Consider the following 20062-nt stretch of genomic DNA (forward strand, 5'->3'; position numbering starts at 1 on the left):
CAAAGGCCCAGTCCTCTGTTCTTAACGCTACCTCGCTATCGTGTTTTAGATATCTGGGAGTGGATCTGGCAGCGGATGGAACCATGGAAGCGGAAGTGGATCATAGGGTGGGGGAGGGGGCGAAAATTCTAGGAGCCTTGAAGAATGTGTGGAAGTCGAGAACATTATCTCGGAAAGCAAAAATGGGTATGTTTGAAGGAATAGTGGTTCCAACAATGTTGTATGGTTGCGAGGCGTGGGCTATGGATAGAGTTGTGCGCAGGAGGATGGATGTGCTGGAAATGAGATGTTTGAGGACAATTTGTGGTGTGAGGTGGTTTGATCGAGTAAGTAACGTAAGGGTAAGAGAGATGTGTGGAAATAAAAAGAGCGTGGTTGAGAGAGCAGAAGAGGGTGTTTTGAAATGGTTCGGGCACATGGAGAGAATGAGTGAGGAAAGATTGACCAAGAGAATATATGTGTCGGAGGTGGAGGGAACGAGGAGAAGAGGGAGACCAAATTGGAGGTGGAAAGATGGAGTGAAAAGGATTTTGTGTGATCGGGGCCTGAACATGCAGGAGGGTGAAAGGAGGGCAAGGAATAGAGTGAATTGGAGCGATGTGGTATACCGGGGTTGACGTGCTGTCAGTGGATTGAATCAAGGCATGTGAAGCGTCTGGGGTAAACCATGGAAAGCTGTGTGGGTATGTATATTTGCGTGTGTGAACGTATGTATATACATGTGTATGGGGGTGGGTTGGGCCATTTCTTTCGTCTGTTTCCTTGCGCTACCTCACAAACGCGGGAGACAGCGACAAAGCAAAAAAAAAAAATATATATATATATATATATATTATCCCTGGGGATAGGGGAGAAAGAATACTTCCCACGTATTCCCTGCGTGTCGTAGAAGGCGACTAAAAGGGGAGGGAGTGGGTATGTATGTATATATGTATATGTATTATCCCTGGGGATAGGGGAGAAAGAATACTTCCCACGTATTCCCTGCGTGTCGTAGAAGGCGACTAAAAGGGGAGGGAGCGGGGGGCTGGAAATCCTCCCCTCTCTTTTTTTTTTTAATTTTCCAAAAGAAGGAACAGAGAATTGGGCCAGGTGAGGGTATTCCCTCAAGGCCCAGTCCTCTGTTCTTAACGCTACCTCGCTAATGCGGGAAATGGCGAATAGTTTGAAAGAAAAAGAAAGAATGTATATGTATATGTATATGTATATATGTATATTATCCCTGGGGATAGGGGAGAAAGAATACTTCCCACGTATTCCCTGCGTGTCGTAGAAGGCGACTAAAAGGGAAGGGAGCGGGGGGCTGGAAATCCTCCCCTCTCGTGTTTTTTTTTTTTTTTTTTTTTTTTTTTTTTTTTTTTTCCAAAAGAGGGAACAGAGAAGGGGGCCAGGTGAGGATATTCCCTCAAAAGCCCAGTCCTCTGTTCTTAACGCTACCTCGCTATCGCGGGAAATGGCGAATAGTATAAAAAAAAAAAAAAATATATGTATATGTCTGTGTGTATATATATATGTATACATTGAGATGTATAGGTATGTATATGTATAGATAGCATGATGAAACAAGTTTTGATTAAGAAAGAAACTACATCATTGAAATCATGGAAGAAATCAAATATGAAGCATTTTTTATTGTGGGGATGATGATGATGACTGAATTCTTAATATTTCACATTATGATGAAGGAAATATGAAGTGGTCCAAAGGTCTGAAGTGGTAACCTTTGAGTATGTGGGTTTCTTTGAAAGATTTTTTTTGATATGATGATAATTTTGGGATGAAAATATAAGTTCGTTTTTCTGTGATTTCTTAGATGGTTGCTTTAGATTATAAGTATCGATTTCCCATACTTGATATTCTGAGAGTTACCTAATTGATCATTCAGTAAGATAATGGGAAACTGCATAGTTTGGAAACCAGACAGTAAAAATTAATTGGTTACATCTTCCCATAGTGATACGCTAACAAAGTAATCCACTGAAAAATCAGGATAGATAGTCACCCTGTCAGGAGTTATGCCATTTGCAGATAACCATTTAGATATGGAAGATAACTTTCATTATTAGCAGTGACCTTTACACTGTCTTAGGCAGGCCACTTCCTCCACTTTGGGCTATCATATTTCGTCACTCTCATGATATCAGTTTGCTGGTATTAGGTAACGAGAGATAAAGATGGAAAAATGTCATGTTTGGTTTATTTTTGTTGGATAATATTTTTCATAATCATATACGAGTTTAGAATCATCTTTGCATATTTTCATGAGAAAACTTAGACTCCTTAATGTAATCAGTTTTGGGTAACTGAATTTGCAAGCATCCATCAGTTGTCAGGAAAGTGATGATGTTACTTTTTAAATGGTAATGATGATAGTAATATTACTTATAGTAGTGTTGTCAGTGGACTCATCTAACACATATGAAAAATTGGTGGAAACCATGGAAAGGTCTGTGGGGCCTGGTGATGGATAGTGGGCTGTTGTTTTGGTGCATTACACATAACAGCTGAGTGTACACGAGTGAATGAGGCCTTTTCTTCCTTTGTTCCTAGTGCTACCTCACTACTGTGGGAAACAGCAGATAATATGAAAGACAAATGATAATTAATGTGATATTGAAACTGATGATTAGATAATGATGGAAAGAGTTCATTATCTGGGAAGGCAAAAATGAATATGTATGAAGGTATAGTCATCCCAACAATGTTGTATGGATGCAAGGCTTGGGTTATAGATGAAGATGTGCAGAGGAGGATGAATGCATTGGAAAGAAAATATCGTAGAACAGTATGCTGTATAAGGTGGTTTGATTAAGTAATAATACAATTAGAGAGAGGTGTGGTGATAAAAAGTGAGGGAGTGCTGAAATGGTCTGGAGCTTTGGAGAGGTTGGGTGAGGAGAGGTAGAATCATTAGGTAGTAGTAGATAGGAGCAGTAGGCTGGATTATTAAGTAGATGTAGTCGTTAGGAACATTAGTTAGGTGCTCCTGCAAACACTGCGCTAGAGAAGCCCTCTGCCATCGGCCTGTTAAGGGTGAGGCATTAGAGGCTAAGAAGCAGCACTATCTTTGGAGACTCTGTTGCCATGGCCACCCCTTTGAGTTGAGTTCTAGTTGGGAACAGGCATCAGAGATAAAGATAGAATAGATAGAATGAGGAATAGGTTGAAAAAGAGGATATATGTGCCAGAAGTGGACAGATCAAGGAGTAGAGGGAGACCACATAGGAGAAGGAAGAATGGTGTGAAAAACATTTTGCGTGATCAGGGCCTGAACATTCAGGAAGGTGAAAGGCATGCATGGGATAAAGAGAATTTGAATGATGTGGTATATAGGAGTCAGTATTGTCAATGAACAAAACCAGGGCTTGTGAAGCAGCTGAGGGAACCATAGGAAGGTCTGTAGGGCCTGGCTATGAATAGGATGCTGTGGTTTCATTGCATTACTCATTACAGCTAGAGATTAGGTATAAACAAATGCGGGCTTTCGCAAACTCAGATGCCAACATCTAGAAATTCTTTCTTGAGGCTTTCACCAGGGATATAACATCTGCAAACAGCAGTTTACTGTTCTCCCAGGCCTCCCAACCCCAGCATACTGTTAACCTCCCTCTGTCCGAGCTTCAGGATGCCTGCATTTTCCTCTTTCCCATAAATATATTGAAGGGCCTTGCTGACATCATACACCCTTGACATAGAGCCACCTTCTTGAACCCCTCACCTTTCTCCCATCCTAATCACACACATGTCCTACCCTCTTGGCTAAAACTCCTCCCTGCATTTAGACCTTTGGGTCATCCCAGTCAGATGCTTTTACTGATACTCTGTGTGTAGCTCCTTCCTGTCTTTCACTACCCTCCCGTACACTTTACCAGGTACATGCAATATACTTATACCTCTGTAATTCAAGCATATGTTTTTGTCCATGTCTTTATACGAGGGGACTATATATGCATTCTGTCAGTCCTCTGTTGCTTGACATGGGTATGTATATATTTACTGTTCTTACTTGACTCCTGAAAGTAGTGAGCCTGCAAGTGAAGAGCCACCTTTGATGATCCTGTATCATCATCATTGGGCTGATATGATTACAGTCTCATCGAGGACTTTCCCACTCCAGAGGAGTCTGTCATTTTTGTACTTCAGCATGGAGTGTAGCCTTGAAGCTGCAGGAACCCTGTAAATGATGTCCCTTCAGTTTTATAAGGATAAAATATGATATTTGCGTACTTCCTTGCCCTGAAGTCCCTTCCTCTGGGGGTCCTGCAGCACTCAGGAAGTTGGTCATATCAGTGGGTGGGACCACAGGTCAGTTTGATGTTGATAGTTAGAAAGAGACAATTGAAGATTAAGTATTCACTGTGTTCCTTCTGGGCAATAGGGGACTAGTAGTGAAGCAGTGTTTGTAATGTTGGGGAGACATGTGTTGTCCACAGCACAAAGAAGAAAGCAAAACTTATACATGTCTGAGAAGTGTAGATACAGTCGAGTATATGTCTGGTGGAGGAGAGTTTTACGAGCTTGAGAGGGCTGTTGTTTAGGGCTTGTAGAATCATTACAGTGTTTATGTATTTTGTCTGTATTGTGTTTGCTTGGGGGGGTCTGTAAGTATTGTCTATTGAAGTATGAAGCATGGGTAAGCTTTTATTTCTTTGGGTCTACCAGTGTTTATGTATTTTGTCTATTGTGTTTGCTGGGGGGGGGGGTCTGTAAGTATTGTGTATTGAAGTATGAAGCATTGGTAAGCTTTTTATTTCTTTGGACCTGCAATGTTTATGTATTTTGTCTGTATTGTGTTTGCTGGGGGTGGGGGGGTCTGTCAAGAGTCTCATGCAGTTGCAAAGAACAGTGTGCTGATCATAATGAGGTGTGTTTGTGTATTGAAGTACTTTTGTTTTGTTGAACAGGTATTGAATGGTTACTATGCTGCTGCCAGTGATTGTTTTGAGTGCTTTTGTGTGTGTGGTGGGCAGCTTTGTCATGCCATTCTTTTGAAAGCATGGGTGACAAGGCAAGTAAGGCTTAGTATAGGGAGTGGATGAATTGTTTTTAGAGTATACAAAGGGATTCTTCTTCCAGTCCAAAACTGGTGCTTGTAAATGTTCTGAAAGAGTTTTATTTCTTGAAGTCTGTGTAGTAAGGATCGACTGTTGTATGTGTGTCATATTTGATACCAAGTATAGTTGGAGTTTTGTTGAGGAGTAATTAACCATTCAGGGTTATGAGAGAGTGCAAGATGGGTTCATATTTGTTGGGAGTATGGGGATGATAGTCACTCTGGTGACACCTTTGGAACGAGAAGAGCCTTTAAAAAACTGTACTTCTTTCTGTCATTTGATAAGTATACAGCTAGCCAAAAGTGACTTCTTTATTTTGATGTAACACCTATATATGTACCTTTAACTAAAAAGTGTTCACATGTTCTTGGCACTAACAGGTGAAGGCAGTGATATGCTGAAATGTGTGAGGTTTGGAATGGTTACTGCAGATACTGACTTGTCAGAACTCCTCTCCTTGGTCATTACGACAGGAAGAGAAATTGAAACGTCTTCCAGATTTCTTGACCAAATGACTGACATTGTCCGAAAAGGTATTTACCTGTTTATAATGTAATATATTCCAGAAAGTTTATTTAGTCATTGAAGGGTTATATGGTCATGAATGAACAGAAATTGAAATATGGATACTGTATTTTCTCCTCATTGATTATTTTATATGTTTTTGTCTGTGTATATTTAGACTAAAACCTCCAAAAACATAACTAATGCAGGTATAGAGGCAGCAACTGAGGATCTCAAACGTGAGAATGAAGAGCGCCTTTGGCAAGAAGGTATCTTGCGCCTTGTGCCAATTGTGGGATCTGTCTACAATTGGTTTTCCCCTCCACCGCCTCCAGGCATCAAGGGACGCACTTTGGATCTTACAGCAGGTGTTTTAGAGAGTACTGAAAATATCTACCGGTATCACATGCAGGTTAGTCTGTGAATATGTATTGTATTTCATAGTTATCTCATGAATGAGAGATAAGCAAATATAATTTAGATGGCAGTAATATCCATTGTATGGGTCTTATGCTTACATCACCAGGAAATTCTTAATTTCATAAATGCTTCTTTCAAAGTTATTACCGAAACATGATATGCATTATAATTAAATTTTGGAGGTAAACAACAGTGAAATATATTTGTGGAGGCATTAAACAACATTACATCAGTTCTAAACATTTGAGTAACATATTGATTGCAAATTTGATTTATTAAGATGTAAACAGTTATTTGATAATTTTTCTTATGAAAAAGATAACTCATTGCTTAACCCTTTCACTATGACAGCTGACCAAGGTTGTTTGACGATTTATTACTGTTAACTGCTTAAATGATTTTAGTCCACTGCAGCCAGTTGATGTTTCCCTTTACTGCAGTAATTCACAGCCTACCTGGGTCATAAAATTCCCCATCAAATTAGATTAATTGAGGTCTAAACAGTTATTTGATCATTTTCCTTTGTAAAAAGATAAATTAATTGTTTAACCCATTCACAGTAACAGTTGACCAAAGTTGTTTAACCATTTATTACCATTAACTGCTCAAGTGATTTAAACCCACTGCAGCCTAATGGTGTTTCCCTTTACTGCAACAGTTCACGTCCTCCTTTGGTCTTAAAAATCCCCATGAAAAATACTGTGCTATCTTCTTAGAGCAGTATCTAAGAGGAAGTGGTAAACAAGTGTTAGGAGGATGACTTAAGTCCTGCCCACCATGCCTACCCAGGATTGAATTATATTTGTTATACTGTAATTTTAGGCAAGTTATTTACTCCACAACATATTGATTTTCAGCAATGATTTATACTTGTTTTACAGTAAGTTTAGTCATGTACTCACCATTCAATGTATGTAAGTGTTCATATCATATTGCTCCATATCATATAAGGAAATTAAAATGAATAGACGGATGAAAAGTATGGGGTCAAGACCTGAGCTGGCCAAGTTAAATTCCAGCCATTCTTTGTATGCGGCAGTGATGTATATTTTCTTTTCATACTATTTGCCATTTCCTACATTAGCAAGGTGGCACTTAGAACAGAGAACCGAGCCTTTGAGGGAATATCCTCACTGGGCCCCCATCTCTGTTCCTTCTTTTGGAAAATTAAAAATGAGAGGGGGAGGATTTCCAGCCCCCCCGCTCTCTCCCCTTTTAGTCACCTTCTACGACACGCAGGAAATTTGTGGGAAGTATTCTTTCTCCCCTATCCCCAGTGATAAATATATATACTTATTGTTCAGAAATGTAATAATTCTGTGAAAGGAGTAAGGTAGTCATATACCCCCTAAACTTTGCCAGAATGGTTTAATGACCTCACCTATGTGTGATTGCAGGTTCATTTCTTTAGGTCAGTCCAAATACTTATATTAACCATATCTCAGGCTTGGCAGAACCTCTCTTATATTTTACTATAGAATATGTGACATTGGACTTGCCCATTGTAGTAATTCTAAAATATTGGCTCCTGTTAATTTTGAGGTTGTAAAGAAAAATAAAGTATGAGTTTTTATTATTCCTCTCTTACCACATATAAGTGAATTATGGTGTTCCACCAGTAGCAGAAACAGTAGCATGGCCTCTTAAGTGTAAAGTACCAGTGTTCACTCTCAGATTGAATACTATCCAGTATTGATTTTAATGCATGGAATTCACTATTCTTATGAATGTCTTCAAGATGAGGGCCAGTAAACAGGTGCTCCATATAAATTTCTAGTTTAGAGGCAGCCCACACTTAGATTTGAAAACAAAATATCAGTGGATTACAGACTTCCAGAGGAGTCAGTGTAAAGAGGCACAGTGACATTTTAATTGTCCATGGTCTAACAAGTATTGGTTATGAATTTTCACATAGCATCTAGGATGGCAAATGAGGTTCCATCACTACTGGTGTCTGCTTGTTTCTTCATTTGTATGTTCATCCAGAAGACTATGTGTGCATTTATTGTGGACAAACATCCCATTAAAAATGAGTGGCTTCTACCTATTTTTTACACACCCATAGAAATGTAGCTGAAATACATGTATGTTTTGCTGTTCTTGTAAGAGGAGCAGGATTGGTTAATGCGATGAACAAGTTTACATTCCATACTAGCCTTATTTTTTACACACCCATAGAAAAGTAGCTGAAATACATTTAGGTTTTGCTGTTCTTGTAAGAGGAGCAGGATTGGTTAATGCAATGAACAGCTTTACATTCCATACTAGCCTTGAAATGTTCTGTACTTTATGCAGTATTTTTTCCATCTTTGTATTGTCTAACAATACATGTAAAAGTTGCACAAAGGCAATAATTGTGACATAAATACTACCAAGAAGAAAATACTCTTACAAGAAAATCGGATTAAAAATTATAGGTAAACATCAGTTTGGTTCCAATTCCATTTTAATTGTCTGTCTAACTACATTCATCATTCACCCTTACTTCTTGTCCCTCTTAGTTGACTTTTCATGTAAGGTTTCATTTCTCCTACAGATCCGGCATGGCACAGCCCCAACCCGAACAGAGACTAAACTTCCCCCAGCACCTTCAGTGCAGACTCCAGTGACCCCTTCAGCATCGTCTCCCTCACATTCTCGTTCATCGTCCACAACGTCAGCACTAGCTCCTGGATCCACACATTCTCGCCAGGCCTCAGACCAACCACCTGTAACACCTGATACTAAGAATGTTGCTGTTCCTACATTAATAGCTAATGGCATCACGGCAGCAGTGCAGAGCTAGATATTGTATGAAGGCTTAAAATTTATGCATTGAATTATCATTTTGGACCTTAAGAATTGCAGCTCTGAATGCTTTTAGAATTATAAGATATTCTCAAAGGTTCAGAAGGATCATTTCTTACACAGTTTTACAGATCCTGACTAACATTTCTTTGTTTCATGAATTCCATGCAGATATCATTTACATGTATAGTTGTGAATCATGGCTGGCCCAGTGAATTAATAGGTCAGCACAGCAGAAAGGGGCTCTGATATGTTTTACCAACTTCATTTGCAGTTTGATTTTTTTCTAACATGTTTTGTTTGATTTTGTCTTTGTGTGAAAAAAGTTATTCATTATAGTTGCTTTTTTAATGGGCACTAACAAAACTCATTAAAGGTGTTATTAGGCCTAAAACAGTTGTTTTGCTTTTTTTTCAGAAATATATGTAATCTGTAAAGGTGACTGTTTACTACTACTATTTTCTTTCCTTTCAGTAAGCTTATGATCTTACTTGGGAGGTTGGTTTAAAGGCATAGTGCAACAGTTGCTACTCAAAAAATTCTGCATCATATCAGAAAATATTTGGCCCATTAGTTTTTGTTCATTGTATCAGTGATACTATTCTAACAAAATTAATCAGTATCTGTAGCAGAGAAGACTGAATCACTAAATTACTCTTTGCATTATATGCACAAGAATTTCTGCATAGTGTTGATTTTATATCAGAATCCCTGAGGCACCAGTTTTTCATATGGTTCAGAGATGGAGGTTCTATCTCTACTAGTCTGTTCTTGAAACCATTTAATAACTTCTTGTCCCTGTGCTACTTTGAATTGGTAAAGGATATATTTTGTACAGATAATATAGACATGAAAACCTTTTAGAAGATTTATTGTACATTTTTGAATTAATAGTGATTGAGAGGTGACTATCTCTTGTTAAGGTATAGAAAATAACTATGGCTGTAACTGTTTACATAATTGCAATACTGAGGCTTTAACAGTGAGTGGCAGCTCCCTGCTAGAACAGTGTATGATTTAGTTTTGAGTTACTACTACTAGTTAATAGTGTTCAAAAAAGAAGTTTTACAATTTAATAATTATATATGAATTACTGAAAAGTCGTATAAATTTTGAAGGATATGGCTTTTATACAGATTCCTCTGATTACTGTACAACAGGAATATTGTTTGGAATACTCACATATTATTGTTTTGGCATACTATAAATACTTTTTTGATAAACTTTCATAGTGGAGGAAGATCACAAGTATATACTTTTTCTGTAAAAACAAACATACAAAAAAAAAGACAATTGAATTTTCACAGTGTTCCCCCTATTCTTCAGGCTAGACAGCCATTCTTAGAATGTGGCTCCTCCAGCAGCTTGGTGTTGCATATCCAAGGTTATGCATGCTGTTTTGGACTAATTTTATGTCTATTGTATTCCTTAATTGCAGGAATATCTACCAGGATACAGATATACTAGTATGTTTGCTTTATATTTTGTGTTATGCATTGTATTTGTGTATGGTATTGAATGCAAAGTTGATTTGTCTGAAAAATATTGATTTTGTTAACCACTTTTCTGCATTTTTACACAGCAGCATTGTCTTCAGATCTGTTAATGTTTCTACACATTCCATTTGTGCTGTGTAGGTCCTTATCTTCAAGGATGGCATTACAAGCAAGTTATTATTATTACATATCCTTTTTATTGTTAGTGTTTGAAAGCATTATTTATTGTAACTTATATTTGATTCAGAGGTGATTCCGTTTGTAGCCTTGCGCAGTTTATTTTACAGTGTGTTAATGTGTATGGTGTGATTTTAAGCCTTGTACAAGTTAGGATTATGGCCTGAAAATATTTCACGTTTTGACATTGTGCTGTGGTATGCTCTGAGCTCCTTGAGTAAGTTTGATATTTCTTGTCATATGAGATTGGTTTGTGATCAGGGATTTGTCTCCACACTTCTTTTAAATTCATAATTATGCTGAAAGTGAAAAGAAACAGTAGTCCAGGGAGTGCACATTGAAAGTACTGCTTCTTTCAGAATTCCCATAATGTGAAATGAAATGCAGTACAAGAATACAAGCAAAGTTGAAATGGTATTCATAGTATTGCTTGTGTTTAGAAGAATTTCGGGTAATGCTGGGATGTAATATCAAATACATCCTCCATACATGTGTCTGGTGATTGTAATGTCAGATTTTTTTTGCTAACAGTTTGCTATTATTTGATAATATAGGTAAAAGATCCCTTTACATGGTTATCATCATTACCATTGAATTAGAAAAGTCCACATTAAGAACCTGGACAGGGTAGCTAGCTCACAGTGATAATTTTTTTTCTCACCCCTCATCCAAGATATAGTTGGAAAGTAAAAAGTGAGTACAGGTCTGACTTATGTGGATAGCAGTGCCAGTGATTAGTTCCTTCCCATAAAAGACCACTCTTGTATTGTCAAAGAAAACGACTGCAAAATTATTTTGTTTGTACTTTTTTATCCACAAATTGTTGCTTTATGTACAGGATTCTTGTGTCCACTCACATGTTCATCAGGCACTTATAGCAGAAAAGTAAAAATGCATTTTAGTTCTGTGATTTGATTTCAGAATAATGTTTTTGCATTAGTTGATCTTTATGCTGTTTCCTGCTTTCAGTGACAAGAGTCTGATTTGTTTGTATGAAAGCAACAGTGTATTTTTTTTAGTTCTATACTGTTACAAAAGTTGAGACTATTTTAGCATTCAAACTTGAATGGGATTGTAAGGATGGTAATAGAATCTGGTTCCTTGAATGCTTGCTTCCCTGAATCCCTGAAATTCATAGGACTAACATTACTAATGCTGTATTTGACCATAAAACATGATATTATCTTCATTTCTCTTTTATTGTTTAAATCATCTTAGGAAACTGCAGTTAGGGTAGCAGTGTTTGCATGCTCAATATTTTCTGAGGTAGGTGATAGTCCATCCAAACACCTCTAAAGATAACGTGCAACTTTTTTTTTCTCTTCAAAATTTATTTCATTTGTCATTTTTGAAATCCTTGTTTGGGTCAGAGTATTGAGGGGATATTTAAGAGCAAAATTTCAACTAGAGAAAGGCGAAATGATCTTGAAAGTTGTTGATTTTTAACATCACTTTGCAACTGGATTAATTTTAGTTATTGTTTGAAATGGTTACATATGTGTTGTACAGTGATTGCTGTACCATACTAGTGATTAACCAGAGATTTTCACTTTTACCATGTGAATGGAGCTTTGTGCAATTACTTGTGGGTAGCATTACTCAGCCATTCTTTTATATGTTTGAGTTGGTACTGCAGTCGAGCCTGGCACCACAGAGGCATTCAGCCTTTGGGTGCCTTTTGTGACATAAAATAAGTAGGAGTTTAGCAATTTTGACTTGCCACATTCATTTTACACATTCATGTATTTTCTGATTTCAAAAAAAATGTTTGTATATGATTATGGAAGTTCAAGATAAGGCCCTATAATTTCTTAAATTCACTCATTTGTAAGACTGAGTTTTGCTAGTCGGGGACCAGTGTTTCACCATACATTTGAAAATTTTGCAAAGTAACCATTCATCCATTTCTTTTCTGTTTTCCAGAACAACAAAGAATGGGCCTTATACTGATGTTATACATCCTAAGTCACCTAAGATTCAGATTTGCTTCTTATGTTTGGAACTCACCATTCATGTCACAGTTAGTGCCTTTCAGCTGACCATTTCAGTAAAGATATATGAATCTAACGAATAAAGTTAATGTGTGATCATGAGATGTCAGCTGGCTGTACATTGTAAAACAAACAATTGTAGAATATATTACACTGGTATATATGAAGGTTCTTGGTGAATCACTTGGTTTTTTCCAGCATAAAGAATGGAAATCTTTTGACTAAATAACCCAGACTGCTTAGGAAAGACATCTAGTGCTAACCAGGATACTGTTAAAGTCCATCAGAGTAACTGCTTTTCTGATTTGCATCAACAAGGAGTTGGATTTACTTGATAATCATTGCACATTTATTATCCATGTTCAATCTGTTCTTTCTTGACACAGCTTCCTTGCCAAGTTAGAAGAGACTATGTGTTTTGTGTAAAACCAGGAGCACAGTTTGTGGACAATAAGCATGATTGATAGATTATCTGGTATTCCAAAATGGGTCCTTGTATTGCTTTATGAACAATTCACTATCATTATTTGATCATCTTTCCCACTCATGGTACCATAGGTTTCCAAGTGACTGTCAGTGATAGTTAACATGTTATCTGTAGAGAGATCATTAATAGTGACAGTTATTAATAAGAAAGTACTTTATGCATTAAGAGGATTGTAATGTAAATGGACTCCCCCTTCCCCGTAAGGAACTGCACTGTTAGAGGTGCTCAGGTATTGCTAAGTTTGGTTTTAAATGTAGGCAGAGATGGTTTTGGGCCATTTAAGAAATAATTCAGGTCAGTATTAGGATCTTACAGAGCAGTTCCGTATTGTTGATTGTATATAGCTGTTTGTTTTTATGAGCACAAAATAAAATCAAAAGAGTAAGCTATTTTTTTTAAGACCCCTGTCACTGTAAACTTAAAGATGAAAGTTTACTCAGAATCAGGTGATAGGACAGCCAGTTTGATGTCATACATACATTTATATGTCTTACTTTATCCAATTTGGAAGAACACTGGTGTAATTAGCAAATTTATAAATACCTTGACATCAACATGCATATACACAGGTGAGAACAAAGTAACAGGTCCTTTATTAAAAGGAAAGTTTTAAGCAAGTTTGTGTATCAGTATTTTTTAAAGCATCTGTAGAGCATGCCTTGTTTAAGATGATCAAGTCAAGAATCCTCTTAAACAATTGTGGGTGTTCTGTGTAGGATATCAGAGAAAGAGACCCAATGAACAACTATAACAAAAGGAATGAAAAGAGCTCCCTGGTCCTTGGCATTCCATTCGGTTTTGCCCTTGGCAAGTATCCATCTGTCTGTCTTTCTATATCACTGATGCCCATTCCCTCTGGGAACCCCCATCTAGGGAGTGGCCACAGCAGAAGACCTGCCACTTATCCCTTCCTTAAGTGCCTCCCTTTCATATGCCTTTCCGCATATCGTCCAAAACTCTTCCATTCTCTCTCCTAGTCACAGGTGGTATTTCTCTCACACCAAACCTTTTAATTATAATGTCATACACTCTTCTTGCAAACCTCATCTTGCATTCTTTTCACATATCCAAACCACCTCAGAACCTCAAATTATGTTGCAGCCACTTTAACACTACAATTCATTCTCTTTGCATTCCTCGCCATACCATATCTACCTTATATCCTCTCATTACTCTCTTCATTCCACCTGGTCATACCAAATTCTCTTCTCAACTCGTTTCTAAAGCCTGGATTCTTGACCTCTGTGACTCATCTCATGTCACTGTTTTGGATGCAGAGGTCAGGCAGGGTTTAGAGGATTAATGCTGTCCATTAATCCTTTCTTCACTTCCATACTTACACCTCTACCCTTCATTATTTTGTTGAAGGATCCTATAACTCTTCTGCACAGTAATGCTCTTCCGTATCTTTCCTTCCATGTCACCAAACATACCAAAGATAGCTCCCAAACACTAAACTTCTATCACCTCTTCCAGTCTTTCTCCCCTATATCTGTAAGACAGTTTCTTAAACTTTCACTCTATAGGGCTTTGAAAAATCTGTATCTGTTGATTTCGAACACCATTACTTTACTTTTAATTAAATTTACCTTCAATCGCCTACACATACACACACACACAATAAAACACATTTACGACCTTTTGTACCTCCCTTGCAATTCACTCTTAGCAAGCAACATGGTGTCGTCCATGATACAGGCTTATCACTAGCCAACATACCTCCACCACACTCCTCCTCAGCACTTCATTATTATTATTATTATTATTATTATTATTATCATTATTATTATTATTATTATTATCATATTATTATTATTATATTATTATTATTATCATTATTACTATTTTTTTACTTAGTCACTGTCTCCCACGTTAGCGAGGTAGCGCAAGGAAACAGACGAAAGAATGGTCCAATCCATCCACATAACATGTACATACATAATGTCCTCACACGCATATTTCAACGTATACATACACAGACATATACATATACACACATGTACATATTCATACTTGATGCCTTCATCCATTCTCGTCGCCACCCCGTCACACGTGAATAGCACCCCCCCCCTCCACGCGAGGTAGTGCTAGGAAAAGACAACAAATGCCACATTCGTTCATTTGTATGTGTAATGAACCGAAACCATAGCTCCCTTTCCACATCCATGCCCCACAAAAATTTCCACATCCAGGCCCCACAAAACTTTCCATGGTTTTACCTCAAAAAAGAAAATATTATTATTATTATTATTATTATTATTATTATTATCATTATTATTATTATTATTATTATTATTATTATTATCATTATCATTATTATAATTGTATAACCTTAAGGACTCCAATTTTCAGTGTACTCCAAGTAAAATCACATTATGCTCCAATGCATCCCATAGTTCCTCTCAAAGCATAAATCATTGGCTGCTTAGCCACCACAAATATTCAACACAATAAAAGTATATTGCCAATGCTGTACAGTCTCATCCCTGAATGCTGGGCACTGAGGTCCTTGCAACAGCTCTGAACTCTTCCCTCCAAATACTCAATAACCATTGATACCCCCTTGAAGAAACAGGATAATTACTACAGCTTCATAAATCATCAACCATCTGTACTCACAAATCCCTTCACCCCAAACAAACATAGCACTGACCAAACACCACACCAAAATGCCCCAAGCAGTAAAACGCCCTTCCAATCCAGTGTTTGATACCACAGCAGATATACACCCATCTGAACTCACACTCCCCAAACATGTATGAGTTATTCTTTCTCATTTGCAGTCTGGACACCATCCATCTCTTCAGCACTAAAAGCACAGATTCAAAATACCGCAAGTTCCCATGATGCAACTATGAAGTCAGTGTCCATCTCTTCAGCACTAATAGCGCAGATTCAAAGTACCACAAGTTCCCATGATGCAACCTATGCTTCAACTGTCCAATACTTGTCTTACACGCAACATTGCACTACCTGTGGTCGTGATAATCGAACGTGGCCAGCCTCCTGAGAAATGCAGCATTGCCATAGAGTTGTAGTGCACACTTCAACTTCCTATACTTACAGATTCCCGTACCCCAAAATATGTATGACAATAAGGGATCGACAGTTTTATTAGACTCCCTTTGCATGCGGTTACAGCATAAGAAAAAAAAAAACACCTTTGGCAAAGGTGTACTATCATTAGTTGATGAAAGAGTGTAGTTTTAACAAAACTCTTATTTCCAAAGGAGGTCCATCATTTCTTTGCCTATGATTGAAGTGCAGCCTCAAAGCTGCAGTTGTTCTACAAAAGAGGGTCTTGGGGTTATAGATAATATTAATAATATCTGGTGAGAGCGTCTGTACTCTTAGATATAACCTTAACACATGAAGGTGTTTAAAGCCATCTTGGGGTTTCTTTGTCCATCAACGTGGAAATGGCGAGAATTCCTAGGAGCAGTCAACTTTTATCACTGCTTCATCCCTTACTGTGGAGACTTTGGTAATGGCTCATGGATACAAATCATCTCCACTGCTGTCAAGCAGATCACAGGATTGACCTTATTTGCCCATCCCGCTCCTGATACTCTCATCAATCTTTCCAAGGATGTCCTTATAGCCATTGGTGCTCTTCTTCAACAAGTGGCTGGCTAATCATTTTTCTAAGCTGTTTACCACAGCAAAGAGAAATGCAGTATTATTGGCAGCTAACTTGTCACCATCAACACCACCATTTAACACCTTCATCACTTCTTTCAAGGCTAAGAATTCCATGTTCTAACTGAAGTATGCCTCTCTGTTCCCTTCGAGTCACTCATCATCTGTATTACATCTTGCAGTTCAGTTTTCTCACTTGTCAAATCAATAAAATTGACAAGATGATCACAGATGCTCTCTTACTACTCCATTAGTGCTGTTCTCCATAACCCGGGCACCATCAACTATGGGGATTTTACTTATTCTGCTGTAAGTCCCTCCTCAGCACTCATTTACTTCCTGGTACCCCTCATCTCTACGATCTACGAAACACTAAGGAGAAATTTTCAAAGCCTCCCATCTGGTTCAACCTGGTGTTGGAGTGACGAGACGTTTTTGTCACCGAACAAGTCATATGGCGCAATGCAGACAACTGGTGTTGGACCTTGTCCTCAGTGATAGCAGCCCAACTTCACTATCACACCCGGGAACCTGTACACCAGTTCCAACTTCGTGCTGCTTCTGCCACTTTCTGACCAAAGCTTGACCAGTGCTGCATAACATCTGCTGGATCCACTGACTTTGCCTTTCCTCATGGATGGGTTTTCTGGCCTGATGTAACATATACTGTTATCTGAGACCAAGGTCGCCAATATGAGTGAACCCCTTGGAAAGACTTCCAACAGTTTCTTGACACAGCTTGTCAGTAAAACGGAACATATCACCCAGTATCCATTCTCAAGGGTGCACCTAGAACTCAAGACTGCACTCGTGACGAACCCCCGTCTTGAAAACTCGATTGGCAACTTCCCTCTGGTCCTCCTCATCTACTTGTCATTGAAGGAAGACATGGTATTCTTGGCACCAGAATTGACTTACAGTTCCACTCTTGGCTCTTTAATACGCTCTGTCCTGCAGAACAACGTACTGCTCTACTTGAATCCTCTAATTCTGTGGAGAAACTGCTTACTTAGTGATTACATGAACTTCCAAGTATTTCTATGCCAAACACGCAAAACCAAGGTCATCTACATAGACACACCGTGAACTGATCCCAATCGGGTTCCGATTTTGCATGTCAAGCCCGACTGACATTCTGGGGTTTTGAAAAATATCACTTTTATAAGGCTTTTCCTTTCGAAGGAGGCTAAAGCCAAACTAAACGTCGTAGAAGAAGCATACTCATAAATATACCTGTCTTACTGACACTGACCATTTGTAATCAGTGCTTGTTCAGTCTCTGATCACGCACTAATTCGGTGAGATACTTTTACATGATTTGATTTATATGGTATGTGATCAACAACCCGAATCTCCCTTTTGAAAGACCTGAAACTCCTCTCGAGTCTAAGCATTTTCACAAGTTAGCACTGACAACTTAAAAGAGCACAGCCTAACACAGTAACTGACATTGTTGTGCTACAATGTACACCCAGTTATACTTTTTTGTCAACTCCAGGTTCACTTTGTCAAGCAACTATGCTCCCAGATGAACCAGCTATTCTGGTCCCTCCAGCAATGTTTACCCTTCATCAAACCTTACGTACGACCACAAGGGTCATTCGAAACCAGACGTCCGCACGACGGTAACTCCAGGCAAAGTACTTAACGTTCCTCAACATTCCTGAATCCTTACACTGTGGAGCCTGTTCCCTTGGAGGAGGTTAAGATCGCACTGTAGCAAAATTCCGTAGAACGTAGAACATAAGTTTCAGGAAACGGCTCGAGGACCGTGGGCAAGGCAACCCAGCAACAGCGAACCAAGAAGAATCTGAGGTTGAAAACCCGCCTTAACAAGTACGTATGAAAGAATCCCCGACAGTTGTTCATACCATTGAATCTCGTGTCTCTTCGTCACATTTCCCAAGGACAGCAGCTAGGTAGTTTAGTTTCAACATCCAGACTTTGTTCTTAGGTATTCTATATTGAAAATGTGATAACATGATGTGTTTGATCAAAATTTCAGTCTCCCAGTCTGATCGAGTCTGTTATTAAATATTCAGACACCAGATAATTAGATAAAGGATTAATACTGTAAGATTATAACCTAGATATTATAGGTGTATTTTTTCTGTAGCTTAGGAATACAGAAGTCTTGATCAACAATAAGAGTTATCATATGATGCATGTTACCCTGGCGGTGCAACACCAAATTTATTCCATGATATTTAATCGGGGGGTGGAGCGCGATCTCGCATTACATGTCTGTTTTTACGTTGTAGACTGATCATGAGTCCAGAGTATTAATACGAAAACCATTTCAACATAGATCTTTTAAACCCATTATTATTGCGAAAATGAAAGAAAATTTTCATGTAAACCCTCTGAGAATACGGAAAAAGTAAGTCTTCGTAATAGAGATGTAATCGCACCGATCATATGTATTAGCTTGAACAGTATGTTTAGAATAGAGTCACGGTGTCTTATGCAATTAACACATGAATGGGTCTTAATACATGGAAGATTACGTGTTTTAAAGTACATTTAAACAGAAGAGAGGAACTGCTATCATTTTCTTTACACTGGGTGTTAAAGCGGCGAACTCTATGAATTCAAAGTTGAAACAGCTTATACGTAAGTAATAAAACATTATACCGAACAAATATTTTGTATGGATATCTTTGTAAGGTCGTTTATCATTAAAGAGCAGGAAACTAATAGTGTAATCCGGCAGATGGTTTTCTATGAAGCGATGCACATGTAAACAAACAATACTTGAGACGCAGTGTTACCACATGGGCGGGAATACCGCCATAGCCAAGACTTTACAACCACGAATATATGTCGGATTCGCAGAGGTGATTAATGTGTGATAATGACTTTGTAGATATTCAGTCAGATAGTTTTTGATTGAGGAAGGAGACATACTCAGTATAGCCGAAATCTGTCAAAAGTTAAGTCTCTGACAACCGTAAGGGAAACTGGAAGAATATTTTCTCGTAGTTTACGAGAATTAATTTCATATCCCGCCATGAAGCAGATAAAATGTCAATAACCTACTAAACACGTAAGTCTAACACTCGTCAGGGATGTCAGGAGTGTGATATATACCGTTTCGTAGAGCATAATGAACTGATTGTTTAACAGGATTGTACTAGACTTTGAAACCTGAGCTGCAGTAAGAGGTTGAGGCTATACACATTTGTTCATCAAAGAAGAAGAGCCAAGAGTTGAGGGGTAAATTGATAAAAATATTGAAAATTTAAGATAACTTTGGGGATGTCAAGAGTGAACAATTCGTCGAGGGATGCAACGAAAGAATAGCCAGAGGTTGTAACATTAAAATGAAACAACTTGTAAGAAAAAATGTAAAGAAGAGCTTTAACAGAGTGAGAGTAGTGGATGAGTGGAATGGGCTCGATGATAAATTGTGAATGCTGACAAAATGCATGGGTTTTGCGAGCTGTGCAACGTTGGGAGGGCTCAAGAAATTGGGCTCTGCATGATTCGGGCTTCCTCCCCATACTG

General features: G+C 38.2%; 1 protein-coding gene across 1 annotated transcript in view; it reads left to right on the top strand.

Moving 5' to 3' along the window:
* LOC139766094 (pyridoxal-dependent decarboxylase domain-containing protein 1) overlaps positions 1–13301 on the top strand; it is a 53107-nt gene extending 39806 nt beyond the window's left edge. The window contains exons 15-17 of the mRNA XM_071694247.1: positions 5435–5587; positions 5768–5970; positions 8515–13301. Coding sequence (XP_071550348.1) covers positions 5435–5587; positions 5768–5970; positions 8515–8763 — 605 coding nt within the window. The 3' untranslated portion in view covers positions 8764–13301. The remainder of the gene's footprint in view (positions 1–5434; positions 5588–5767; positions 5971–8514) is intronic.
* Positions 13302–20062: the final 6761 nt, after the last annotated feature.

This window comes from Panulirus ornatus, chromosome 57 (genome assembly GCF_036320965.1).
Source record: "Panulirus ornatus isolate Po-2019 chromosome 57, ASM3632096v1, whole genome shotgun sequence".
NCBI lineage: Eukaryota > Metazoa > Arthropoda > Malacostraca > Decapoda > Palinuridae > Panulirus > Panulirus ornatus.